At 40.8% G+C, this 18003-nt stretch overlaps 1 protein-coding gene across 13 annotated transcripts in view; it reads right to left on the reverse strand.

Annotated features, from left to right (window-relative positions):
• FOXP1 (forkhead box P1) overlaps nucleotides 1-18003 on the reverse strand; it is an 825883-nt gene that overhangs the window by 21675 nt on the left and 786205 nt on the right. For all 13 annotated transcript variants that reach the window (XM_033926373.1, XM_033926372.1, XM_033926366.1 and 10 more), the window contains 2 exons: nucleotides 6066-6187; nucleotides 3806-3875 (listed from right to left, as the gene is read on the reverse strand). In XM_033926373.1, the coding sequence (XP_033782264.1) occupies nucleotides 3806-3875; nucleotides 6066-6187 (192 nt within the window). The remainder of the gene's footprint in view (nucleotides 1-3805; nucleotides 3876-6065; nucleotides 6188-18003) is intronic.

Below are 18003 nucleotides of genomic sequence, written 5' to 3' on the forward strand. Positions count from 1 at the left end.
TTTCAAAAACTAAAATGTTTTGTATTGCTGACATACACTTGTGGAATAATTTGCCAGGACACCTGAGATTATGCACGGACTGCGCTCAATTTAAGAAGTTTTTAAAAACACAACTGTTTGTAAATGCCTAAATGTAATGTGGAAAATTCCCATGCTGCCTTTGGTATATAGCCATTATATATGAATGAGAAGAGAGTGGTTGTTGATGTATGTTTTTGTGTTTTATGTCAGATTTTATGAATGTTTTATATTGGAAACCGCTTAGATATTAGGTGGTAATATAAATTTATTAAATAAATAAATAATATACCTTCTAGACCAGTGGTCTCAAACTCACGGCCCGGGGGCCACATGCAGCCCGCCAGGTACTATTTTGAGGCACTCGGTATGTTTATCATAATCACAAAAGTAAAATAAAACAGTTTCTTGATCATATGTCTCTAGCTATAAATTACAATATTATTATTAAGGCTTAGCCAAAAGGAAAGATTTAGAAACTGTATAGAGTTTTACATCATGCAAAATTGTCATTTCTTTAATAAGACATTAACTATTTTTTCTGAGGCCCTCCAAGTACCTACAAATCCCAAATGCGGCCCTGCAAAGGGTTTGAGTTTCAGACCACTGTTAGATCTGTCATATCATAAAAATGTTTTCCTAATCAATGTATGAAGATCTCAATCTTCATCATTTATTTTTCTCCCCTGAATCTCATAGGTTTAATGAATCAAAGCGATTGCTGAATGAGTTAGAAAAGTACGGCAGTCTGCCCCTTAGTATACTCCTAACAGTCAGTTCCAGAGATGGTGATACTGGGAAGACACACCATCCCCCCCCCCACCCTCCCCTTTTACAAAACCACGCAATATGCTTTTAGTGCCAGCCGGCATGCTGAATGCTCTGTGCTGAATAGTTATTTAAATTTGAATACGAATAATCTGAGGCTCTATTGTGCTAAATTCTACCGAAATAAACACTTGGGCAAATATTCTATAAATGGCGCCCTAAGTCAGGGGTGTCAAAGTCCCTCCTCGAGGGCTGCAATCCAATCGGATTTTAAGGATTTCTCAATGAATAGGCATGAGATCTATTAGCATACAATGAAAGCAGCGCATGCAAATAGATCTCATGCATATTCATTGGGGAAATACTGAAAACTCGACTGGATTGCGGCCCTCAGAGGGACTTTGACACCCATGGCCTAAGTGATTTAAATGATGTTTTAAACTGATTTTCAAGGCACCTAAAAAAAAAACGGCACCAGAATCGCGCCTCTGTAGGCACCTTATGGTACTTAATGTCATTGTGAGCGTGGCTAACTCCGGAAGTGGCATTAGGCGCCATAAAGCGCCTATGTAGGCATGATTCACGTCAAAGGTAAGCACCAGAAATGTAGGCCTTGAAAATCCTGGCCTGTATTTCTCGTGGCATGATTCTCTAAACAGAGCTATCGCCTAACTGACACCCGATCAGCAGCCATTTTTAAGGCGGCCACCGACAACACACCATTTAGAGAATCTGGACCTTAATGTCTGATTTCATGTGGTTTCTTTTATAATTTGTTACCTTAAAGCTCAATGCTCATTTATGTTTGGCCAAATAATATTTTATATTAATTGCATTCGGCCAAATAGTAAATCATGTTATTAGATACAGCTCTAACGTTAAGTCAGGTTGTTGAAAATGCCCAGTTGTAGTCGATGTCATTGTCTAGTTCTCCTTAGAATAGGTATTTTTTTCAAGCAAATGCAACAGACTAAAGAGAACTAAACATTGGTGCCATATGGTTATCTTTTTTTTTTTTATGTTTCAATATTTTTATTAAACTTTCTAACAACAAACATACAAAGTGGAATACACGTTTGATACAATAACCCTCATGGTGTACAATCCAGCTTTGATCACACAAATCAAGTGTACAAGCAACGCCTAGTTGGACTTCCCTAGATGCCACCATTGATAAGACAATGAGATTATCTGGGAGCCTAGCAGCAAGTTTCCAGTCCTTAGTGGCCATTCGCTGAGTCGGTCCAGTGAATGGCCACTAGGAAGGTCTCTGGACTCAAGGGTCTCTCATACGAGGAAAGACTGGGCAAATTGCAGCTGTACTCTCTAGAGGAGCGCAGGGAAAGGGGTGACATGATTGAGACTTTTAAGTACGTCACAGGTCGTGTCGAGGTGGAAAACGACATATTCCTTCCCAAGGGACCCTCAGTCACAAGGGGGCACCCGCTCAAACTCAGAGGAGGGAAATTTAGTGGTGACATCAGGAAGTATTTCTTCACAGAAAGTGTGGTAGATCACTGGAACAAACTTCCGACACAGGTAATCAAGGCCACCAGCGTGCTCGACTTTAAGAATAAATGGGACATCCACGTGGGATCCCTACGTGGGTCGAGCAGCACTCAGACTTAATGGGGTGGGTCAGTAGAGTGGGCAGACTTGATGGGCTGTAGCCCTTTTCTGCCGTCACCTTTCTATGTTTCTATGTTAGTCCATCAAGTGATGAGTTTCATTCTCAGGAAACCTTACACACAGGGATTCAGGACTGGATTCAGCAAATGGTGCCAAAATTTGGGTATCGAAGTCACTACTCTATAAAAGGTTATTGCGAGTTGGGTGCCTTGTACTCGTACAATAGTGTGCAGTGCCGGGATCCACACCTAAGGATTTAGACCAAATAAAATCTGATGTAAATCCTCGTGCATAAAATGGGTGCAGATCTCCCAAATTCAGTTAATACTGTGTGCATCTTTTCAGTTACGTGTTAAAAATTTGTGCACATGTCTTTATAGAACAGCGCAATGAATGCTGATAAATTGATTGAGAAACGAGTCAAATTTGGCGCACGCAATTTTGAAAGTCAGTTATAGATTCCAAGGGGTCAGAGTGCTACCTCTCCCCCAGAAATAATCACATTTAGTGCTTATTCTAAATAACGCTAATTGCAGAGGCATTATCTAGTTATACCAAGATTACTAGGCACACTATAACAGCATTAGTACAGTAGACGCTCAGATAACCAGCACCCATTGGGATTGATAGATGCCGGATAAATGTAGTTTCTGGTTGCTTGAGAGTTACTATTAAAAATAGGCCTAATACTATATATATCCCATGCCATAAACTATTCCAGACAAACTACTGGACATGTGGTAGGCAAAGCGTGGGCGTACTCAGGTGTGGCGTGCCAAGTTTACACTTAAATTTGCACCAGAAATTGATTTTATTTTTATTTAAAGTATTAGAGTATTTCTTAGATTTTTTTTTTGCTGGTTGCTTGCATTCCGGTTAACAGAGCGTCTCCTGTAGTTTGTGTCTACCCTGCTTAGAACGTACACAGAGGCATAAACACTGTATACGTGCATTTGCAGTTTTAAATGCGATTCTATCTGCAGAACAGGAATGTTACTTTCCCTTTAAACCATGAACAATAGAAGGTCATGTGACACAGCACCCTCTCATTCAGCACATTAATAGCTGTGCAGGAGTAATTACACTTGTGGTATTTTTGCCTCCAGTGAAATTCTGAAATAAGAGGATGGAAATTATGATACTGCTGATAAATATTAATAAGTGAACTTTTAATTTTTTTGCCACAATATTCAAAATGCTAAGCATCCTGCAAACGCTGAAGCAGCCTGATATGTGTTTGCCCCCGGGGAATATGATGCTTTATGCACTTAAGAAAAAAAGTTTAACAGAATTAAAATTTAATATCTAATTAGAGCCAGGCTAATATATTTTGCAGTGACTGGAGAAGAGACATACGCTGTTGCATGCTCTGTGTACTCATTAGTCTTACCTGTAAAGCAGCATTGAGAGGTGTGCAGTAGGCATGGCTGGTCTGAATGTTTTTAATAAGAGAAGGGTTACTGAATAAGAAAAACATAAAAAGAAATCCTGTGTTAAATCAACTCATTTGCAGACTGCTACAGCCAACTACGTTGCTAAGCTAGACACTAATGTATTTGATAGTTTTCCAACAAAAAATAGTTGTAACATCTCTATTTTTGCATTCGATGGCAACTTTACTGGAGTCAGATGCTAGCTCACATTATACTACTCTTATATAGCATCAGAGCTTAGACAGCATCTTTTCCTGGTTCCCAAAATGGCTTTATAGGGAGAGAGCAGTATATTTACATACAGCTCACTGGAACTCGTAATCAGAGGGTATGGTAACAGCAATTAGCATATCTGAGTTTAAAAATGGCTTGGACAAGTTCCTGGAGGAAAAGTCCATAGTCTGGTATTGAGACAGAAATGGGAGATATGTCACCACAGATGTCCCTGGGATTGGTATCATGGAATCTTGATTCTATTTGGGATTTTTCCAGGTACTTGTGACCTGGACTTTGCCACAGCTGAAAGCACGACACTGGGCTCGATGGACTATTGGTCTGACCCAGTATGGCTAATCTTTCGTTCTTAACTACTTAATTCTAAATGTAAGAAACCAAAATTATAACTCTTCACTTTCACAATTGTACTAGGTTTGATATAAATGCTATGTTTAAATTACGTACCAGTATCTGTCCTCTCTGTAGGCATTAAGCAGAATTTGACTACAGTTATTACTAAATTAAGACAACTTAAGTACATAATTCACAGTATCATAACGAGCCTCATTTATCATTTCTGGGAACAGTAAAAGCACTATTATGTGAAAGGACCGCCAAGACTATATCCAAGAAGCTGGACATAGAGTGAACAATTTGCCAAAGATACTGAATTCTCACTTTATCTCTCTTGACCAAATGAAGACGAGATGCTATGTATTAGAGAATGACACGGGGACAGATTTTTCCCCGTCCCTGTGAGTTCTTTTCCTGTCCCTGCCCCATTCCTGCAAGCTCTGTCTTCATCTGCACAAGCCTCAAACACTTTAAAATCAAAAGTGTTTGAGGCTTCTGTGGTTAAGGCAGAGCTTACAGGAATGGGGCAGGCACAGCAACAAAACTTGCGGGGACAGGGAAATTGGAATTTCTGCGGGGATGGGGAAAAATTTGTCCCCTTGTCATTCTCTACTATTCATTCTACCTCCCCAACTAGCAGCAAGGTGCATGCAGGTTGGAAGGCAGATGAAGGCAGGCCCTTGAATAAAGAGAGGAGACTTGGCAAACCAGATCCAGGCCAGAGCTCTGGTAAGGATCAGGAATTGCAAAGGAAAACCTACATTCAGCTTTGGCACGCAAGAGTCAAATATTTCTAATTTGAACATCTACTTTAATCTGTCTAGCAAATGGGAGAAATACATTGGTCATTTAAATACACAAATGTGAGCTACCGTACATTCTGCCAATTTGGCCAAAGAATCATGATTATGTTTGGGATACATTTTCTGCTTTGAAGCAGAAACAAGAGACATGCTTATGTAGTCACCACCTGTAGGTTCACAGCTGATTGGCGATCCCATAGTTTGGTGAAATGCAAGTCCATGAGGTGAGCAAACCATGCAAAGCAAAGCAAAGCAACACAACAGCAGGAAAAATTAAAAGCAAGTAAAGGCTCTTACTGTGCAACGAGCTCATCAAAGTGTTCATCAGGGCAGTATTTTCGAGGACGGCCTCGTTGAATATGGCGGCCACGTTTAAACTCTTCATCATCAACAGTCCAATAGGACCCAAACTCATCCTCTACTCTGATAAAGCACTTATGCAGGGAAAGGTTGGTGCGAATGGCACCCTGGGCACAACGAGGAGCAGCGGCAAAGGAGATGGAGGTGAAAACAAAAGGGTGGTGGGAATGGGAACGGAACAGACATCAAATACAGGGAAAGGGAAAAGAAAATAAAAGGCAATAAGCATAAGCAAATGGTTTGTGAGGGTTAATTGCCACCTACAAGCTAAAAAGCATGTGATGCAACACCAAGCAAGCAGGGGTAGGGGTGGGACAGGTGGGCATACAAACACTAGTGATGAAATGCTTCTGCGTTTTTCCTTTTGTTGAAGGAACGTGAAACCACTTGTATATCTTAACGCCAGCCAGCAGCCAAAAGCCTCTAGGTTAAACTGCAAGCAAGATCCAAGCTAGGCTAAGAAATTCAAACATGGCGGACATACCCACTGATCTTTTGTGGCCTTCGTTTTTGGAACTCTTGTTCATCTACTGTCCATACAGCCCCTTTAACGTTTTCTACTCGCACAAAACACTTGTGAAGACTAAGATTATGGCGCACTGCATTCTGCAGCAAGTATAAAAAAAAGAAAACATTCAAAATACGCTATAAGAAAGATGCTAGTCATTGGTCAACAACAAGTGCAAAGTCATCCCAACAGTTTCTTCTATAATACGCCCCCCCAACCCATTACGAATGAGCGTTCATAGAGCGCTAATTTTTAGGAAGATCATTGTATAGACATCAAACAATGCGCACACATTTGCAAATGGGATCTTTCTGTTCCACCTGAAAAAGAAACATTTTCGAAGGTGGCGGTAGAAAATAACCAAGGGCTGAACTGAGAAAAAGGGTCACTATCAACAGAACTGGTGACCCAGTGCAAAGGGGATGGAGGAAGATAACAGAAGCAAAAATCTTGAGGGCCTGCCCTGTGATGCAGAAACTCAGTTTGGGCAAATGGCTTCGTAATAATTGGCTGGCAGCGATCTGCATTTTGCTGACTGCCACTGGTGTTGCGTCCAGAAATTCAACGCCAGGCTAGGTCCTAGGCTCAAGCATTGAATTTCTGGGTTTACGGGGCCAGCAAAAACAGCCAGTTAAGTATGATATTCAATCAGCACTCAACCAGCTATATCACTGATTCTTATGTGGCCCTATTTAATGCAGTGATCTTGTACGGTTAAGAAGTGACTATGGCGCTTAACTGGCCAAGTGCCGACTCTACGCCGGAAGGTCCCCAATATAGCTGGCTTTGAGTTGGGCACTAAGTGGACATTTTCAACAACCCTATCTGGTTATTAGCTGTGGACAAGTGATTTAGCTGGCCAGGAGCCATTTCTTCAATTCTTTTTATTCCCTATATCCTTGTAGACCGCTTAGAACTGTAAGGCTTATGTAGTATAGAAATAAATAATTATGTTATGTTATGTACTGACCCCCAAGAGAACAATTCTAAACTTACCTACTGACATTTTCATCTGCGCAAAGTGGATTTCAGTGGCAGAAAATGTCAGACTGGCCAATCGGACTTACAAGGTCGGCCTTTTCTGCCATGTAAAGCCCCACTCCGTAGATATGCACCTGTTGAAATGGTTTCAGTTGCACCCAGGATTTTGTTTTGCAGTCTTATATCTTCAACAAGGACCTATTTCCATCAGAACTGGAAATCTAAGTGTAACTGATGAACCTCTTGTGACATGAGCATAAAAAGCTACAATCCTTTTGTGCCATAAGTACAAGGATTGACAGCGTAATTCATAAGTTTAGTCTGTAGGTTCACATTGCTGATCCTTTGGCCACTGTACTGGAAAGATCTGCTTTACAAGGTATGTAGGTCCAGTGGTGTAGCAAGGGTGAATGGCGCCTGGGGCGGTGATGCCCATTCCCCACCCATTCTTTCCCCGCCCCCTCCTGCCCATGCGTGTGCCTCTTCCCCCGTACCTCTAACATTACCTGCACGAAGAGCAACTCCAAACCTGCTGCTCGCCCCAGCGTCAGCTCTTCCTCTGATGTCACTTCCTAGGTGCAGGTCCAGAAAGTGAAGTCAGAGGAAGAACCGATGTTGGCGCAAGGAGCAGTTTAGGGTTGTTGCTTGCGCTGGGAATGTTAAAGAGGTATGTGGAAAGGTAAGGTTTGTGTGCACAAGGTAGTGGGGTGGGGTGGGGGGTGTCTGGGGGTGGACAGCCTCCCCCATTACTATGCCACTGTGTACAGTGAATATTGATGAGGCTCCAGGACCGGGTTGGTAAACACCAGCTTAGATCCTGTACCATGCCTGCAGACTTCCGCAACATCTCTGCTGCTTATGAAGACATCTCAACTACTTCAAAAACAAATATTGCATAAGGTTATACTGGAAAAGGAGAGAAAGTTAATATATTGTTGGTGTTATACAATTAAAGAACAAGGAACAAAGGACCTCAAACACCCAACCCTTACTCTCCAATGAGAGGCTTACTGGGGATACGATTTTTATCATCGGTCTAAAAAATCTTGTTAATTTTATTATTTTTACTATTTTATCAATTTAATTTATTAATTGCAAAAAAATCAAGTGAGTTTATCACCAAAATTTAAAACTGTATCCACATATTCATAGGCATCCAAAAGAGGCACTTAGCTTATGATGGTATGGGAAAAAAAAGCCCAAAGAGATCCTTGTTGGAATCAGCTGTGTAGTCCTTTTAGAAGTCCAGACTTAAAGGGAGGGACTTGGACTTAAAAATCAACAAGGTTTTTTTGGACCGATGATAAAAATCATACCCCCAGTAAGCCCCTCATTGGGATGGGTGTTTGATAATAATAATAACAACTTTATTCTTCTATACCACCATAGTCAGATGACTTCTAGGCAGTTCACATCAAAGAGGGCTGGACAATCAGTGAATTGCAGAATGCAAAAAGTGAGGGTACAACATATATCACAAGAAATACAGACGGAAAATATAAATTTAGTTTGGCTTCTGTTTAGGAGATGAATCTGTCAAACAGTACGGTTTTGATTACTCTCCGAAATGCGCTGTAGGTCAGCCTGGCTCCATTGATGTAGTTACCCAGCCAGGGCTGCTGTTTGCTTGCTTGAAACATGAAAGATCTGTCCAAAAAGAATTTGTATTTGCAGCCGGTGATCCTTGGGTATGCAAATATGTTACAGTTTCTGGTTGACCGTGTGGTGTTGTGTAGTACGAAATGTGGTAGAAGATAGGAAGGCGCTGATCCCCTATCTTCTACCACATTTCGTACTACACAACACCACACGGTCAACCAGAAACTGTCCATTGAGGTCCATTGTTCCTTGTTTTTGTAATTGTATAACACCAACAATATATTAACTTTCTCTCCTTTTCTGGGTGACATTTTTGTATATTTGAGAGTTTTTTCTCTTCTCTTAGTGTTGTCTTTAGGGTTAAACTAGTTCAGCCACCTTCCTCAGGATGGGCCAACATTTAATGCATTTTTTTTTCTTTTCACACGGCCACATAAAAAAAAAAAAATATCAGATTAGTGGGTTCCAACCCAATGGTGGAGACAGTCTGGTTTTCAGGCTACCCTTAATGAATAAGCATGAGATATTTATATACCTGGAAGACTAGTTTATGCAAATATCTCTCATTGCATATTCACCGGTTATGTGTGCTTCTAGCACTAGTTTGGAAAATACTGTGTTACATGGCAAAAACCTTAGAGTGTGAAAATCCAATGCCTGAATTATCATTGATCTTTCTGGGTGAATTTAGTTAACTGGACACAGTGCCAGACGGGATGTATCAGAAACAGGACAGGAGCAGCAAAAACAGCTGCAGTGTAAACTAACGCATATCCCCAGGCCCAGGTACCTCAGGGCCTGATGCAGTAAGCCACCGCGAGTCCAGCAGTATGGTTACCGCATGGTATAAGTGCAAGTTATTGGCTGAACAGTGCAGAAGGGGATTGAATGTCAGTTTAACAAGCGTGGGTTTAACTTGCATGGTATGCATGCTCCCAAATTACATCCAAAAGTATGGTAAAGAGGTCAGTATGCATTCTGAGGCCATGCAAGACAGGAAACAATGGCTTTTGATGAGTGTACAACGCTACAAATTTCTCGCCACATCCAGGATAGCATAGGAAATTGCAAGACATTTTATTTTGTGGGGATATATTTAGGCTCTGTTAATTATCAGCTGATTAACAGGGGCATCTGGTACAAAACATTTTTGTTAATGAACGGATCCGTCAAATCTTTTTATTGGCAAACATTTCACAACAAAAATAGATGAAAATAGCATGGAATGGCATCACTCCCCCCCCCCTTGAAATCCACAAATACAAGGCTGTGAAACCACAATTATATAGGGATTGATAAGAGTGCTTTTGTTACACACTGATTAATAAGCTACAATATATATTTTTTTTAATAAACACACCAGTCCACACATACAGTGACACAACAAATTTTTTTCATTGCCTACACAAATGGCTATCATTATCATGTAAACAAACGAACATGCATACAGTCTCCTCTTCCCTAGAACAGCATGATCTAATCAGACTTGGGGGAAGCCATTGCTTGCCCTGGATCGGTAGCATGTATTATTGCTACTATTTAGGATTTTGGAATTTTGCTAATTTTAGGGATTCCGCATGGAATTTTGCTACTATTTGGGGTTTCCAGGACTTTCTCCAATTAGGGATTCCGCATGGAATGTTGCTTCTATTTGGGTTTCTGCCAGGTACTAGTGACTTGGATTGGCCACTGTGAAGGATGGGATACTGGTCTGATCCAGTAAGGCTATTCTTATGTTCTTATGTGAACCTAGTATAGGACAATCAAGCCATTGTGACATCACTGATGAGGTTGGCTCTTAGGCATTGGTGGAATGAGGCATTATGACATCACAATCTTAGCTCTGGAATCTTGCTACTATTTGGGTTTCTGCTAGGTACTTGTGACCTGGATTGGCCACTGTTAGGAGAATACTGGGCTAGATGGACCATTGGTTTGACCCAGTATGACTATTCTTATACTTAAAATTTACATCTTATTAGTTTCCTGTAGGCCACAAAATGTTGCCTTAATCATACAATATAGTTGTAACCGCAAAGCTTTCTACATCAGGTCCTCACTGATAGTTTGGTGTCATCATTTGTACTTGATGGGGGCTTCAGGGGTTCTTTGCTCATTCATCCTTTGAATGCTCTATGAGAAATAATCATTGATACGCCAGACAATGACAATTTTGATGGTGGTTTTGGTGACGTATCTGCTGGATGCTAGACTCAGAACAAGTTGTTCATTTTGCATAGACTACTAGGACCATTGAGAATTTACTATTCCACCCATCGAACAAAGAACTAAACACAGAGAAAAAGAAGTGGTCAGGACAAGACATTATTAATAAAGTGGCCTGAACTAATAGCAGGGAATGATACAATGCCACAAAGCAGAAATAAGCTGAGCCTCTACCAATTTAACTCAAATTTTCACCACCACATAACATCTAGACATTAAATTATAGTCTTCAGCCTTGTCATGCTAATACCAGGATGCCAAACTATCCCTTATCACCCCTAAATGCTCACTCCTTGCTCATCACCATGCACAGTACATAATTGATCCTGCTGGCTGCATTTATTATCACTCACAAATATCATTGAATATTTTTGTTTAGTCAAATTTGATGAAAAATAGGGTGAGCAGCCTGAAAATTCTCATTTTGGTGGCGTTTCCGATAATTTTCAGTTTCTATTCAATTTGTCTAGTCATTTTAGCGGTTTGGCGTAAGCCATAAATGGTGTGCATGACTTCTGAAAAAAAAAAAAAAAAGCAAAGGGCAGATCACACAAAAAGTTTGGCTATGGAAAGCTGCATAAAGATAGGACTGACTTTTAAGTGGTTCTATTTATTTGGTGACCGTGGTCAATTAAGTACTGAATATTGAACTTAACTGGCTAAGTGCAGGCTCTGCCCCCTGGAATGCCTTCCCCTTGATTTGGGCATCATGTTTCACCACACAGGTGCTACATTAGGGGCATACAAGGACCAAATGGTGTGTTCAGGTAGCTTCACCTACTTGGTTAAAGCAACTCTTTCCAGAGTAATAGCTTACAATGGCAGTTTGTTGCAATGAATCCCAACGTTGGCCTACTTCAGAAAGAGAGCACCCTTTATTCCTGATAAGGCACACATACATTTGCAGGTGAGCACGAGTTTGTGCATGCATCATGGTTCCACTATTGGGAAGAGTGTGCCCTCTTTGCACACAGTGTACACCATTTCCAATGAGAGAACACTAAAATTGATGAACGCCAAAACACATAAAACATCAGTTTTTCTGCTTAAGAATTGCCATACTGGTCCATCAAGCCAAGTATCCTGTTTCCAATAGTGGTTAACCCAGGCCTAAGTACCTGGTAGAAACCCAAAAAGTAGCAACATTCCAGAGCAAACTGCAACACATCCAAAACACTGCCGTAAGACTTATCTTCAACCTGAGAAAATACGACTCAGTCAGAACCTTCATCAAACAAATGCACTGGCTACTCATCCCATCACGAATAACATTCAAAATATCTTGCATCATTCACCGCATACTTTATGGAAACTCTGCGGCCCCACTCATCCAACTCTTCTCAATAGCATGGTCTACTTCCCTCAACCAGATGCTACTCAATCTCCCATCCACTAAAGATCTTCACTATAAATGAGTTTTCCACTCCATTCTTACCTTCCTAGGAGTCAAAACTTGGAATGGCCTTACAGAAAAGACTAGAACTGAACCTTGCCACATCATCTTCCAAAGAAAACTCATCATGCCCAAACTACATGATAAAACAATTACAGACAGTTCAGAACACAGCCCTCAGAATCATCTACTCACTAGGCAAATATGACCACATCACCAAAGCATACCTAGACTCACACTGGCTACCAATAAAAGCAAGATCCCAGTTCAAATTCTACTGTCTACTATACAAAGTAATACATGGAACAGCACCCAGCTACCTAAACAACAGACTACACCGTAACCTCTCACACAGATTAAGGAGAACTCAGAGCCTATTCACTCACCCCCCTCTCAAAGGAACACGACAAAAGAAACTATATGACAGCCTTTTAGCGACACAGGCAGCAAAGATCGATACTACCATCACCAATCTACTGACCAAATCAATAGACACTAAAGTATTCCGAAAAGAAATCAAAACTCATCTCTTCAAAAAACACTTCCCATCATCATAACCTCACAAAAGTATTAGAAAATGCTCTCATGACCACCCTACCACCACCACCAGCAACACCTTGAATCCGGACAGTATTATCTCTATTCGTCTAAACAACAGAATCCGGACAATATTATCTCTATTCGTCTAAACAACCTATCACTATCTACTATCTGCTATCAATTTCTCCTGGAAAAGTCCAGAATAACAATTGTAACTTGACGCATTCTTGATTACATGTACTGCAATGCTACTGGAAATGTCCAGTCTTCTAACTTGTAATCCGCTTAGAACCGCAAGGCACAAGCGGAATAGAAATCACTAATGTAATGTAATGTAATGTAAAACTGAAAACCCATCTGTTCAATACTTAATCTCCTTTACCCTCTCTTCTCTCCCTTTCCCTTCCTCCTCTCTCCCCTCTTTTTCTCTTCCCTTCCTCTTCCCTATCCACCTCCTCTCTCTCCCTCTTCTTTCTCTCACCTCTCTTTACAATCGCCTTGAGCTTGTATAGGTATGAGCAATGCACAAATAGAAGATTAGATTAGATAAATCTTTCATTTTGGCTGAGTCTTAATAATATTGTCATTTATAACTAAAGAGACATATGATCAAGAAACTGTTTTATTTTACTTTTGTGATTATGATAAACATACCGAGAGCCTCAAAATAGTACCTAGCGGGCCGCATGTGGCTCTTGGGCCGCGAGTTTGAGATCACTGGACTATATTGAACCATTTATTAGACATTCAGTAAGACAGAATGCTGTAATGGAATAGTCACTTGTAGGTAACTTGGTGGATGGAGAGACAGAAGATTGAAGATTTAACTACAACACCTAATACCACATTATGAATCTATCAAGTGGATTTTTCGCTGACTGAAAGCACAACTTGTTATTATCAGCAGGTAAGGCTAGTCTTAGGGCACTGGTCTTTGACCTAAGGGCCGCCGCGTGAGCAGACTGCTGGGCATGATGGACCACTGGTCTGACCCAGTAGCGGCAATTCTTATGTTCTTAGATGTTTCTTGGGGATGGGAACTTGGCCAGGGGTAAAAACTGCACAAGTACACATAAGTTGCAAATATGTGGTCAGTTGTTGCACACTTTGTTTCCAGAGTGCACAACTCAGAAAGCAAATCTGAGATTGTATATAAGGACTGCAGATTGTTTATTGAAGGTTTCTATATCGCTGCTAATGACTGGGGAGTCATTGCAGAGTGGTTTACTAGAGCTTCTGCGAGGTGTTACAATACATGGGCTCTATAGTGAAATACATGGAGCCTTGTGGTGGTGTTATGTCATAATCAATCATTCTACTGAGACATCACTAATGAGTTTGGTTCTTAGGCATTGGTGGAATGAGGCATTATGACATCACAATCTCAGCTCTGCAATGTTGCTACTCTTTGGGTTTCTGCCAGGTTCTTGTGACCTGGGTTGGCCACTGTTGGAAACAGGATGCTGGTCTTGATGGACCTTTGGACTGTCCTAGTATGGCAGTTCTTATGTGAGCCAATTATAGGATAATGTTTATGTTTATTGAGAGTTTCTACCCAGCTACTAATGACTGGAAAGTCAATTCAGAGCGGTTTACATGAGCTTCTGTAAAGGTGTTACAATACATGAGCTCCATACTGAAATACACAGAGCTCTGTGGTGGTGTTACAATATAGAGATATTAATATTGGCATGATTATGCCATAATCAGTCATACTACTTATGTTATTGGCACATTGATCATCTTACTTATAAGCACACATTTACCAAATCAATCGTCCTACGTATATACACATATAAATCTAGGTTTACTATTGCAGCTAAATACACTATATTTATACACCTCCTAAGGAGGTTGACCATTTCAACTAAATATAATCTATTTACACGCATCCCTGAAAGTTCTCGTTTCCTCTCTTGTCAACTTCATAATTTCAGAAGTCTGAGAAAAGGACAGTCTATCCCTTTCTTGAATTTTCCCGTGTCCTTTTCTAGCTTTAATTTCTTCGGTAGGGCATTCCATCACGTTGGCGCCATTACTGAGAACATCGTTACTGGCCTGAAAATCCATTTTCAAACACAACCTCATGCAGGCTTTCCTTCTGGAAACGTGAATTCCTTCGGTAGGGCATTCCACCACGTTGGCGCCATTACCGAGAACATCGTTACTGGCCTGAAAATCCATTTTCAAACACAACCTCATGCAGGTTTTCCCTCTGGAAATGTGAATTCCTTCGGTCGGGCATTCCACCATGTTGGTGCTATTACCGAGAACATTGTTACTGGCCTGAAAATCCTTTTTCAAACAATCTCATGCAGGCTTTCCCTCTAGAAATGTGAATTCCTTCAGTAGGGCATTCCACCACGTTGGCGCCATTACCGAGAACATTGTTACTGGCCTGAAAATCCATTTTTCAAACACAACCTCATGCAGGCTTTCCCTCTGGAAATGTGACCACCAACAGATACATTCAAGGCTTTCTATCTGCACAATCACCCACTCGTCCAGCATAAACTGTATGGGTAATTAGTGTGTAGAAACTGGGTAGATTTCTGCAAGCTGAAAGCTAATGGCAGTTTTGTCAGTTTAGCAATTTAGTGAAAATTTGCATGGGCATGTTGCATTTGAGATCCATTCTGTACAGGGCATGTTATTGTGTTCTAAAAATTCAATTAGTAAGAAAAAAAAAAATACAGGAAAGAAGCTAATTTTCTTCGGAACAGTAAGCATGTTTTGGCCCATTCTCATGTTTTAGAGGCTGCAGTTAGAAGCGGGCCCAGAAGGCAGGAAGAAGCAGCGGCTTCCTGCCTCGCTCTCTGCTGAAGAGAAACGCCCTTATTTAACTAAGATCTTGTAAGTCACATTAAAGCCACACCCTGCAGCCATCACCAACACCCATCTGGGTGCATTCCAAGTCCCATTCATATCCCCAAAATATAAACAGACACTGCCTCTGACCTGTCAGAACCAGTTCAGAATTTTTTTTACTGCAATGCCTTCAAAGACATTACCAAAAGAATTTGTACTGTGGAGGAACAGTTTTGTGCAAATACATTAATCAAGATTGCACAGGTTAAAGGAAACATTTGCCTATTTTCTCAGGGTTCCAGGGCTGCCAGGCTGTACTGAACAAAGACATATATTTTGATTTTGATTTTTATGTTTCTAATTTCCTTTCTTTTTGTTCTCCAGTGGCACATTTCCAGTGCTACTTAGCAAAAAATGCCCTTTGCCAGCTTCTTCTGGCCCTCAATTATATACCCTAGGGATCCTACCAGCACCGATACCTGCATAAAATCATCAAACAGGAATACTGGGCAGTTCAGCTATATATTAGGGAAATTCTATGAAACACATTAACATGGACATGCTTATTAAGGCACAGAAATGTTTAGAATACTGGCTTATATGTGTGAATGTGCATACACATATGCAAATATTTTGCATGTGCTATTTCATAAATACCTGCCTCTCTTGCATAGTGTGCATTTCCAAGGGGGGAGTGTGCATAGGGACGGATCATGGACGGCACACAGTCGGGGGCTACCATATGTGCAACCCTGTTGTGTTTAAGCCCCCTTGATATCCAGTTACACCAGTATTCTATAATGGAATCTTAGTGTATAGGTTCCATTACAGAGTAGGTTTTTAGGCCATGATTCTGTAAAGTCTGTCTCAAGTTAAGTGTTGATATCGGCACCGATTCTATAAAACTTAGGTGCTCATTATAATAGTAATAATAATAGCTTTATTTATATCCCGTCATACCTTTCAGTTCAAGAGAGGCTGCAGGAATGCAGCGAAGTTACATCATGAGCATGCAGCATCCTAACATTTAAGTGTACCACAACCTAAAACTAGGCACTGATATCGGAGCCTAATGGAACCTAATTCACAAAGCAGTGCCTAACTCAAAACCTCACCCATGATCCCCCCCCCCAAACCATACCTATTTTTAATGTAGGCGCTTTGGGCTAGGTGCCTACTTTTAATAGAATTGAGCTTTTCAAAATAGGCACCCAACTTTCAATTGTCCAACTGAAGCTGATTGTGAGCTGTTGAGTGCTGATATCAGCACTGATTAAGCCTATTGATCAATTAAGATAGGCACCGATAACGGCACCTAACTTTAGGTGGATTTATAGAACAAGGGCCTTACCACACAACCTCCAGCTGCCTATCTGGAGACACTTGTAGAATCGTCCCTATAGCCATGAGGCTTCCTGTCTATACTTGTTCCAAAGCATCGCTTCCTTATCAGATTGTGGGACCAACAGAATGCTAGAAATTCTGCCCAATATTCAAAATGATTTAACTGGTCAGCATTAAAAACAAAACAACAAAAAAACACACCGACAACCATGGGCTGAATATTAAACAGAAAAAGTATCTTAAATGGGTTAAAACGTATACATTTGTTTTCACTTTTGAAAGAAGTTCAGTATGAAAAGCCTAGATATCTATCCATACACACACACATACACACATACATACATATACACTACAGTAGAGGAACTCTTCTGGGATCAATTTCATTTTTAAATGCCCCTCATAAGAGCAACTTTCAAACCAAGAAAATGTGTGTACAGTGTCACCGTGTATCACCTAGGCCGGGCCGCGCCCAAGCGGGAGTGACCGAAAGAGCCCAGGGCACACGGTGCTGACCAAGCGGATTATCAGTGCTGATTGGAGTTGGTGGATCAAATGGAAAACACCTAGTTCTGCTTCCAAAAACAAAATTCTTTATTCCATTAGGAACTTCAGCTTTCCAAAATCTACAATTTGCTTTCACAGTTCCAAAAGAAAAATAAACTTGTGTTTCTCAATAATAGTCCAAATTGACTCTTCATTACATCAAGGCAATAATAGTCCATGGATTCCAACTACTTTCAAAATACTCTCTCCTAGTTGGATACAGTCTCTGCTGGCAATCACTTCTGGCGGATTTAGACTGGACCCGCCTCTGAGCTCTCTGGATGCAGAGCTCAGGGCAGAAGGAACCTCCTCCCACAATGACCGTTGACTGTGGTCTCTCCCAACTAGGGCCCACAATCTAGTCTAAACCAAAACTTCAAAAAGGAAAAAGATCTCCCACTATTGCCAAGGCTGAGCAGTGCTAATTGCCTCAGCCTATAAACCCTGGGGTTCTTACTCAAAAGAATGCAAGGAACCCTC

The sequence above is a fragment of the Geotrypetes seraphini genome, chromosome 17 (assembly GCF_902459505.1).
Source record: "Geotrypetes seraphini chromosome 17, aGeoSer1.1, whole genome shotgun sequence".
In the NCBI taxonomy this organism is placed as follows: Eukaryota; Metazoa; Chordata; class Amphibia; order Gymnophiona; family Dermophiidae; genus Geotrypetes; species Geotrypetes seraphini.